This window comes from Chaetodon trifascialis, chromosome 1, assembly GCF_039877785.1.
Source record: "Chaetodon trifascialis isolate fChaTrf1 chromosome 1, fChaTrf1.hap1, whole genome shotgun sequence".
Taxonomy (NCBI): domain Eukaryota; kingdom Metazoa; phylum Chordata; class Actinopteri; order Chaetodontiformes; family Chaetodontidae; genus Chaetodon; species Chaetodon trifascialis.
In genome coordinates, this window is record NC_092056.1 from 15,413,566 (window position 1) to 15,424,969 (window position 11,404).

General features: G+C 42.6%; 1 protein-coding gene across 1 annotated transcript in view; it reads right to left on the reverse strand.

Moving 5' to 3' along the window:
• phlpp2 (PH domain and leucine rich repeat protein phosphatase 2) overlaps positions 1-9,199 on the reverse strand; it is a 34,834-nt gene extending 25,635 nt beyond the window's left edge. The window contains exons 1-3 of the mRNA XM_070968381.1: positions 8,859-9,199; positions 5,235-5,515; positions 316-449 (exon numbers count right to left, since the gene is read on the reverse strand). Coding sequence (XP_070824482.1) covers positions 316-449; positions 5,235-5,515; positions 8,859-9,071 — 628 coding nt within the window. The 5' untranslated portion in view covers positions 9,072-9,199. The remainder of the gene's footprint in view (positions 1-315; positions 450-5,234; positions 5,516-8,858) is intronic.
• Between the last annotated feature and the right edge of the window lie 2,205 nt (positions 9,200-11,404).

Consider the following 11,404-nt stretch of genomic DNA (forward strand, 5'->3'; position numbering starts at 1 on the left):
AGGCCATGATGGGTGTGTGTTTGTGGTATCCCAGGCTATACTGAACACTAGAGACATCACTCTCAGGGAGCCTCAAACAACAAATCTCTTAACTCTGTCCAGAGGAAAATCTTTGCTGCACACACGCTCTCATGCACACACAGAGACAGGTGATCAAAAGAGGATGTGATAAAACCTTTTTGGAACATTTAACCTGCTGCAGCCTGTTTTCAGGCCTTTGGGTCCATTTTCGGAGGAAGACACCGGGCTCCTGCCAGATACCACTAAGCAGATAGTGAAGAATAGGAGTGATGGCCCCTGTGGGTCAGTACTCACCACTGTAGAAACGGATCAAACAGCTTAGGTCTGAGTTGGCTGCTTCTTGCTGCACTCTCACAGGGTCTGCATAGCCCATAGCTGCCAGGTAGTCATACACCATCTGTAGTGGACGCTCGGTGGGGTCTAGCCTCCTGCGGGACAAAAGATACATACACTGAAGCATTAACATCAAACTAAAGGCGCACAGTTTCTTTATCACAGCAGACAGCAGCAGGAATTCACGCCAGCTCCAGTCCAGGAGAAAAACTCTTCCTGTACAGGAGGAGTCCAGAGGTGTAAATATACAGCACATGCAGCACTACAAATTTCAATAGCTTCAATGGTCAACGATGGGCCACTTTAACAGACTGTCACTACATTTAACATGTGTACATGTTTTTCAAATATTTTATGAAATAGTTATGTCTATTCACCTGTGCAGTTAGTCTGCTGATACAATGACTTGCTCTAAAATAAATCTAAGAGAATCTGACCAACCAGAGTGGTCAACGAACAACAGGCACATCACCGCCCACCCCCCCATGAATGTTCAATGGGGCACCTGGCCAAGCAAAAGGCACCACTGCTAGGGATTGATCGTGGCGATAAGTGGCGAAGTCTGAAGTTTTGTTAAAAGAAAAAATGTCTTGAGATGTTTGACTGAGCTCAGGATGGTCATCAGGAGCCACAAACTTACCAAACCAAAAGTGATTAAAAAAAAAAAAAGCACTTCTGCAAAATCCAAAAATATAATTGATCCCGTGTCTGCCCCTTCAATGGTTTGTGTGAAGTGGATTCATGAGTAATAATCACACTGAATGTGCACTCTTCAGGATCTCCCACATCACTGGATCATAGCCATTATATTTTCCTTCTCGGAAAACCTGCGTTTTTCCCTCCAAAATGAAATACATCTTCATAGCCCTGCGCACCACACTTTTTTCTCATTAAAAACCAAATATATTTCTTGAAATGTATAATTAAGTCTTTTTTCCCTCTAACTGCTTTTGACTTAATCTGAGGAAATCATCTCGCTCCACAAGGATTCACTTTAAGGACTCTTCCTGCTAATACCAAGCAGGATGAATGTCGACCCTGAAATCCAGCACCCCTCGACTGATACGAGCAGGCTTTCACATAAACGCTTACTGTCTGGCTGCACAAAGTAGGTCTTGTGAGCACGAAAGCAAATGTAACTCATACTTCGTTTTCAACCCAATTAGTTGAAAATGGTCAGAACAAAGGCCTGAGGTTTACACATGCTGACTCATCTCCTGAAAAGCTTATCACCACTCATAATTGTCTTGAGCCATCCACTCTTATGACTTCAAATGCATCTTCATTTTGAAGTTCGACCTAACAAGGTGCAACACCGTGAACACGAGGAGCTGATGCTTGTAAAGATTAGTTTTTGATCTCTATTTTAATCGAGAACTGGACCGATCAATCTGCCTGTTCATACCAGCTTTTCACAAATATATCAGTGTCTGTGGACATGATGGCTGACAGAGAAAGTGCTTGAACTTCCAAACATCACCGACACCCCCTACGCCCAGCAGGCAAACAAATATCAGCGCCCATGCCCCAGCCAAAGGCCACCTTCCATCTGTCAACGCCTATGATTTGAAGGATCATGTTATTTGATTTGAAACAGCTGTGGCCTCAACACCTCAGCGCAGGATTTAAGCAGCTTCCAGCAGTCAGCAAGAGCAGGATGACTGACAGTCCCTGTTGACCACGTCCACTGACACTTGCTTAGCACAGACATGCCTCATTTATTCACAAATCCTCAAACCTTGGGCAATGCCAGAAGAAGCTGTTTCTGCGAAATGCTAACCAATGGGTTCATTTGTCTGCAGGGTGGAAGGTAAATTATGCAGCAAACTATGGAAATGTGTCTCTCGGTTTACTGTACACAAGCCCAGCAGCTCATGTGATACAAACCCGTACAAAACAATGATGTTCCCACGCAGGTGTTTTCACTTTAATGAGCTAATTAGACATCTCTGGACTGTGTGGATGATTTACATTTTCTTTCCTATTATTATTAGTGAGTGATTATTTCAAAGTACTCTACTGTTTCAACTGTTTTCTGTTGTTTGTTTTCTTAATCGTTAATCATTTCTGTGCATATTTATGCTGCTTTAGCTGTACTCTCACTGGAAATGAGGGCATGCCCTCAATGATTCTTTGAGATTTAAATAAGGGGATGAATGAATGATGGTAATTCCCAGCATGTTTATGCTCAACCTGAGTAACGACCTATTCAGCCAAAATAACTGAAAATGGGTGTGGGTGTGCAGAGTGTGCACAAACTGATTCAATTTGCTAGTACAAAGAAGATCAGAGAGGTGTGTTTTCATTTCATCAGCGTGTATCTTACGTTTTATTAGTTGGCAGGCGACGTGATGCTTCAGCAATCACAGATCATTTATCAAGGTGTCAGTTTCTTACCACACCAAGCAGAGTGCTGATAGAAGGAGGTCGTTTTTAGCAAAAGAAAGGCAACATTCCCAACCGTGTAAACATATTAATTAGATGCGCTCCTTGTATTGTACTGGCAAGTACCTCCTGTGAAGATCAATAATTAGGCCATAATGGAGAAAAGCTTATGATTTACAATCCAAATCACAATAATTGTGGGAAGACATGGTTTTCTAAGAGGCTGCAGTTTAAACTCACGATCAATATTATCAAAAACACTCACCACCAGCTGTTTTCTGTTCTGTTTCTGAATGTTCACAATGTCTAATCTGTTCCAATGCTTCCCCTTGTCCAGCAAGCCATTCAGCCAGCCAGGACCCACAAGATGAAGGCCCTGCATCACTTATTTGGGTTGTGCCTGATCAAGTTATAGTGGTCACCTGACCTTCAGGTAGTCAACAGTGAATCGTACTCCTACGCTGGCTCCGGGAGCTGACGCTGTGTCCCGAACCTGCGTGAGGTTCTGTCTGATCTTTCAGAGTCAATCTTAGTATTCCTGAATTGCAATTGGTCTGGTTTATCACCATGCAGACTGGAGATAGAAGCAGATGAAACGAGATTTCTCTGCAGGATGGCTGGTCTCACTTTACATTTCACAGTGAGTGATCTGGGAGGCCCACGTTATCAAGCTGCTAACTTCTCTAGGAGGAGCGAGTGGAGATGTCTGGGAGCCTCCTTTTGGAAGTGGTCTGGACATGACAAAATAGGAGGAAAGCCCGGGCGTAACTAGAACATATCGGGGGGATTACATATCCCATCTGTCCTGGGAGCGCTTAGGGATCCCCAAGGAAGAGCTTGCGGCTGGGAAAAAGAAGAATGGACTGCTCTGCACCCTGTTGGCACTGAGACCCTGACCAGGATAAGTGGCTGTAAAATGGATGAATGGAAGGATGGATGTCCTCCTTCAACTCCACTGCTTTAGTAAATTTGTCTTAAGAGGGAGTTTGTCCGACTACAATGTTCCTTAAGGAACGAACATGACTACAAGCTATAAAAAGGAGATCACTTAAGAAAGCTTCCTTCCCTTCCATCATGGTCTTAATTACAATTCCTTCTACAATGCTATCCAATGCAACCTTGACTTGTCTTTACTGTATATGCTGTCTGTCTGTAGGAGTGGATTTTTCCTTTGCACAAGCACAAATCAAAGGGCTTAAGTCAGAACCCTGTTTTTGGATGTTGAAGACTTAAATATTAAATTTAAATCCACCTGGTCGTACTCGCTGGCAGACTGCAATTTAAGTGCTGCACTGCTGGAATGCAAACTGGACCAACACGGTCTATCCACATGCTTACCAAAAGCCTTTCATTTATTACCAGTCTGCATCACTCTGCAATGCCTACAGCTTTTAATCAGTACGGATATAATGAAGTTGGCTGTTAGCTCATAACACCATTAGCCACCAGCCTATAAAGTGATTAACAACCTCCAGTCATGTTTCCAGTCCAGTGTCTCAGCACATCAAGCCATTAACTCTCACTAACACAACAATCTACAATTCTCCTCTTTAATTCCACCACATGGTATTATTGCTGGTATGCCACATGTCTTGTAAGATCTTTAGATTTCAAGCTGTCTTAACATCATAAAAAAAAAAAAATCAACAGACACTGAGGCTCACATAGAAGACGCCATAAGCCGCTGTGATTTAACTCCAGCTGATTTCTTATTTTAGACCCTCCTTTCTAATATCCTCACACAGGCTTTCCCAGAAAAGCAAAGGAGAAACGGCCCAGATTCCTTCCTGGTCACGGATCAGTGGACGAGCTTTTTATCCTTTCACAGATAATCAAAGGGGTCATTTGCTATCTCTGTCAACACATCTTGTGGAGCTGAGAGAGGTGTGCAGTCATGTTCCCTGAGGGTATCCTGGATCAGGCACTGTGGGAGTATGGGATGTTGGGAGAACTGCAGCTTGATCACGGACAGGATAGATAGATAGAGAGATAGACACAGATGTGGGCATATATTTAAAAACATCATTTTTGTTCGATGCCACTGTACACCAGCATGCCCGCTGCAGCTATGTCTTTGCATGTCTGGTGGAGGAGATGCAGCTGTCTAAACCAGCTGCAAAACATCTCATGTTTCACTTGCAGTGTGCTTGTACACCTGCAACCCAAGGAATCTTTCTACATTTGAAGTAATTTTTTTTTCTCTATTTTTTTCCCACTTCCATGTCGGTACGTGAAAATACATTAAGCTGCAAGCTGTCAGATGCTTCGGAGTGTACAGCAGTGCACTGAATAGATCCAGTGAGGACAACGATGAAAGACTGCAGCATGTTGGATGATCTGAAAGTGGCATTTGGAGTACTGGCCTTTGGCCTTTGACCAAGGAAGGCGCTAACCTCTGAACTGCAGTTCATCCTAACTTTTTACTAACATTTAAGATTTGGTTAGCATGGCCCAGAGACATCTCTACTTTAATGACTTAACCTGCATGTATTTACCTGACAAGGTCTCCATGAAGCTGAACGTAGAGTCCCTGGCCATTCCTCTGAGCGCACAGCTCCTCCACTGTGGTACTGGTGGAGCAGAGCACCAACTGCAGGTCTGTCTGAGGGGTCGAGGAGGCCTGGGGGCCAGTGGCAGGCAACTGGGGGTCCACTGTGGCCCCATAGAGACACACACAGCCCCGCTGGGTGTCCCCCTTTAGCCAGTCCCGCTCTCGCGATCCAAATCTGGTCTTTCTTGTCACACAGCCACGACTCCCATTCCGCTTCATGTTGCGCTGCTGACGCAGACAGAGTCATTTTAAAACACATCAGATACAAACCAGCACATACCAGCCATGGGCTACCTGAGGAGCTGTGGATAGTGGAAGTGGATATCTCAATAGTCATCTGACTTTGATCAACTGTGGTTTAACAGCTATGAGAGCTACAACATAAAAAGCAAATGGGTCAAGCATGAAACATGCTGAGAATGTCAACAGGGCTGAACCTGTAACTCTGGGGACGATTTATAGCAGAGAGAGGTTGTTACAAAAGGAAAACAAAGATTTCAACTATGGATTTCACCTGTGGACCAGCTTTTGTGCTCTTGTACTTAATGAGGAGATCATAGTCGTAGACAGAATTTCCTGGCATCCACTACGATACTCGAAGAGACTATTGAGGATGCAGCTGCTACACACCTTTCTATCTGTATACAACTGACATGAGAACTATTTTAGGTTAAGGTGACACTTCTGATGCAGTGGTATTTGTAGTAGCGAAGGAATTGCTTTACTTTGCAGATTCAACACTTCATTTCCTGCAAGGCTTCTGTTTGCAGCGGTAAATCGACAATAAGAAAAATCTTGAATGCTTTTCTCATTGTTACCTGTCTCACCGAGGATGGACAACGTGACTGCATGTCTAACAGGATGTTAGCCTGATGCACAGTAGCCTAACGTTTTCCTGAAAATGATTAAATTTGACATCAATAAAAACTGATGTGCTAACATGCTAAAATGTCAGTAGCATCAGGTGTTCGTGAAAGACTTCCATCACAGGCACAATGAAGGAATTACAGCGTGTTGCTTGGTCCTGCTGCATGTTGGCTCTGCGGTACACACACACACACACACACCACAGTCACAAACACACACACTACACTACTGTAGACTCCACATCTCTTCAGAAAACAGAAGACATTTGGTGATTTTAAGGTGTCTGTGCTGTTGTTGTCATCTTTGCCTCATTCAATTGTAATATTCAGTAAAGCTTTGACCAATTGGCTGCTGAGTACAACATATCAGGACATGGAAGAGAACCTCAAAATAAATCCAAGGGTCTCTGTGAAAATGTCAAAAGGAGAGTCGGTCAGTGAGGAAAGGAACTGTTAGCTGGACCAGCACTGACAGCGTGGCCGCCGTAGTGTGGGCTTGATGCTGGACTGGAGAGCTGAGCCACAGACCGAGAGGTTTCAATTTAGAGATCAACCACCCCCAGCCAGCAAAACACACACACAGCGCTGTGTTTCCAACCCTTTGGGGACATTACATGGACTTACACTCATGTCCAGGACACTTACCTGAACATAACCTTAATCACTACTTGCCTAAGCCTTAGCCTAACCTTCACCCAGGTCCTCACTCTAAATGTAATGATTTACATTATAGGGACAGGCAGGCAAGTCCCCACAATGTGACTGTGTAAACAGATTTATGTCCAGACAACGTAATACACATCCAAACACACAGTGATGCAACATGTAATCATACACTGTGAATTCCACAATTTGTAAGAACTCCAAATTATTTTAGCAAACTGGAACAAGAACACAAGCACAGACAAATCACCTGACTGCATGGACGCTCGTACTCAGAAGACGATGTCGCGATGAATGATTCTTTTTCTTTACGATCGTGGTCACAACTTCCTGCAGCCCAAAGTGATGTTTTTAACTGATGATGGACTAATTATATTGTTTCTACCAACTGTCAAAAACCTAATTTAGCTATGACAAATAAACGTGCGGCCTAATTGCTTAATAAATTATTTAACAATTCATTGCATTCAAAGCTTTCAATTAATTTTCTTTTGATTAAACTATTCAGTTAATTGGGAAGTTTTTCACTATCTGCTGCAGTATTTGATGCCCAACAGGAAATGTATTTTGTTTGAATCCTTTGCCACATTCACATTGCACATATAATTTATTGGTTGATTTTTTAGCATACCTCTCTAATGTTTTGGCCTTTTAAAATGTGAAAATTAGCATATGTTAGGTCAAATAATACGTTTTTTAGGTTTTCCTTTGCAACTTACTGTTGTGCTTGACTGAACCTGAATAATCTAAATAACTTGAATTTGTTAATGTAACTTTTTAACTCAACTTCTGTTAACTGAGCATCATCTCCATTAACTGCATTACACAGTTAAGCAGGCAGCCCTGAGTTAAGATTATTTTTTTAAGCTCTATTTCCAAGATCAAGAATAATCTTTCATTTTCACTCCTTTAATAGCGCATACCTGGAGCAGCATTATTGCAGAGATTAGGTTACAGTCAAAGTCCACTGCACTCTTTCCTCATCAGCTAATGTCATGGTGTGAAGCACTGAACCACTGCTTGCTGCTGTGGAATCACTCAGTGCTCAACCCAGTAGGCTGTACACATGCATTGGGCAGCTCCCAGGTGTGAATGTGAAGCTGGGCCATGCTGAATTAGAGCATGCATGTTCAGTCAACCTGTGCTGAGTCAGAAACGAGCAGCTAAATATACTGCATATCTTTCTACCTCCAATCACTCCGAATGGCTGCCCTGGCTCAGTGTTTCAGCTATGGAGGTCCCTTGTAGACGTCATGATGCAACTGTAACACAAACTGTATCTTGTGCTTCAGCAAAACACCAAACATGGCCATATTCTAGCAAAGACTGACAGGCAGGTAGAGTTTGGATCTAATTAATACACCAGGGCGTGTTTCCTCACTGATTCTCAAAAACTCAACTTGATTACCAATTTCTATTGATCTTAACAGGCATGAAAAAGACTGCTCCTTCATACTGACTGCATTATAGCAGAAATATTGTACAACTTAATCAAAATGAATCAGCATTTCACTTTATGATTTTGATGTGTGCCTGTCCTTGACATTAGTCACTGAATGAGGCACATACACATATTGAAAAGCACGGCTGAGATTCTGTGTGAGTGTATGTCTGTCGCTGCCTTGCATGCAGCTACCTCATGACTCGTGTCATTGCACATCAGGTGTCTTGCCCTAAAATGTCTCAGAAGAACTGTTAAGCAGTGGGCCTTCTCATAAAAGCTCTGACAGCCCACAGTGTGCGTGTGTGTCCGTGCATTTGTGTGGTTTGTGGCTGTTAATTGGCGCTGGTACATTCCTCATTTAATGCCAATCATCCACAGATCATCAATCAACCAACCAATATCAATCCCTGGACATCACCGCTGTTACATAATGATCCAAGCATGCGTCCGTGCACTTTGCCCTGCTTGAATCACCGACTGCAATGGAAGACAAACCTTGACATGTAACACAATATAGAGATATTTGTCGAGCACTTTGCTCTGTTTGAATCGCTCACTGCATCTCAAGAAAGTAAATCCTCTCGTCATGACTTGCCTTTAGCACTCGGATCCCCGTTGCAGCATGAGCTCCGGGACCAATGCGGCTGCCGCGACCTGCAGTCTGATTCAGCCCCGCTTGGTGGACAACCGTGTCCGGCTGCCTGTCTATGCAAGAGCCGTTATCTCCGACATCACCTCCTTTCTTGATGCCCGTTTGGGTGTTAGTCGCCACGACCGCTGTGTTGCTGTCCTCGTCCTCCATCGCCATGTATGATCCCTATTAACAGCGACAAAAACCAAGGAGTGCAGTCCCGGTGCGCGACTGGCAAATTCCCACGGAGAGGTGAAAATTCATCCTGTGTCGGTGCTGCGACGCCATATCCAGACTGAATCTGACTGTTGTCAAATAGGCCTGCTGGAGAGCTGATCAATAAACATTAAATGGGCGGGTTCAGGGTATTTATTATTCATCATCAGCCACTGCCCCTTTCTGAGGGGAGAGGCGTATTACATTAATCATAAGGGAAATCTTTTACCACTTGATGCGGCGCATCAGGAAAAATCCCGAATGCCTTCGTAGGGCGTGTCTTTGGTCTCTGGTACTGAATCGTACAATCATATACACGTTTGGGTTTCCAGGTTTGGAAAATATTAAAATTATGCGTATCCAGCATAATGACACTTGCTCTGTCTATTTATTAAGCATCGCTCTTGACCATTTACCTTATGGAAAAGAGCGGTGGAACATCCTGCAAACTAGATTTATTAATGAATCATTAACATTTCTAATCCCACAGGACCAACTGCCTGATCATTTCTAAGAGCAGATTTGCTTGGTTTATATGACAGTAACATTGATAACTGCAGACTTGACGGCTGAACCTGTATTGATGGCTTTGACCTTACTGACAGACTGCAGATTCTTGCCAACCTGGCAACCCTAACTGTCAGCTAATGTAGTTCTTAAGGATTACAACGACTCTATAGAGCATCAGTAAATGATTTATTGACAATTAATAACGCCATGAGTTAAATCTTACAAATTCCTAGTAAATGGTGTCTTATTGGAACCTAGGTTTTAAGAGTTTTATAAACTTCAATTGTAGGCTATCCTTTGAATGAGTAATTTAAGGCAAAATGTTAGCGATGACATTAAGAGCTAAGATACAGAACACATACTTTTTGCTAATGCCACACGTTAGCAATCAGCTAACATTCAAACTCATTAGCTTAGCCCTGTTTTGAATCATTTCACACAATTAACCGTTTACACAAGGTCACTTCTTAAGCTTTAGCTGAAATTCAAGCTAGCACAAGTATATTCTTCTGAATTTTACTTACAGGTTGTTGTTTTTTATGTATTCTACTTAACATTACCTTTGAACATTAGGCTCGGGTGGGGCCAACAATCTAGCCAAAATCATGGAGACATCCAGGTAGAAATCCAGCAGAAGATATGTAGCCAGATAACATATCAGAGGACCGTCAAGCGTGGACTACAACCTCGGTAAGGATCCCTGGTCCCTGAACCTTCAGGTGCCTCAAAAGTTCACTGAGTGGTAGTTTGATTAATTACAAATTGACAAATATTCACCATTAACAGACAACTAAACTGAATCCAAGTAGCATGAATGAAGTGTCAGGGACTGTCAGCTACACACCTGTCCAAAGGTAACTTTAATTCTGAATTCCCAGGTGAGGTCAGGATCAGGCCGTCTTCCCAGCACACATGTTGACTGGTCATGGTAGGAAAAGCACAGGTGATGTCAACAACATTAACGATGGCTCAGTCCTGTTCAGTGGGTGGTGACAGGGAGCTAGCATGCCCAACACCAGGTCCCTGAAACATCATCATTCATGTCATAACTTACACCTGTACTTTTCTTACTATCTGTCAAAATGTCTTCAGTGAAAAAAAAGCCCTTTAGACACCTCAGCTCTTCACCAAAGCCCACTCATCCTCTGTAACTAAGATGTGAATCCCACAGGAGCCCTTCAGGCTCCTGTTTAACCTGCACTCATGTGACATTATCAGATGCTTAATGAAAGAAGCTACATGGCTACTGGAGACTCAGTTCACATTTTTGAATTCAGTCCCCGGTTTACTGGCATCTCACGATGATCAGTTAATAGCAATTTAAACTACATGCTGTATAGACATTTAGTAAGAGATGTAGGATAATTTATCATATGACAACATAAAAATCAGTTGAGCTTGGGGTGGGCAACATGGATAAAATCCTCCATCATGGTATGTGTAATTTTATATTGTAATATCTGTATATATCATAGTACATTTTCTGTAAAATCCATAGAGGGAGTTTAAATATCAAATAACCTATTTCTGTAATGCAGCAAATTGAATACCTCAAAGTAATCAAGGTCCTTCAACATTTTGATGCAAAAATCACATAGAAGCCCAATATGATGACTGAGTGCTCCTCCAACAATAACCCATTAAGCCTGTAAATGGTTTTCTAAAATCTTTGATGGTAGACAAATTTTTATGATCTTACATGAACCTTCATATTATTCATCCCAGGAAAAAAAGTGCAAGTGAGCCCAGCACTCATTTTTAAAAGATAAGACTGTTCCACCACA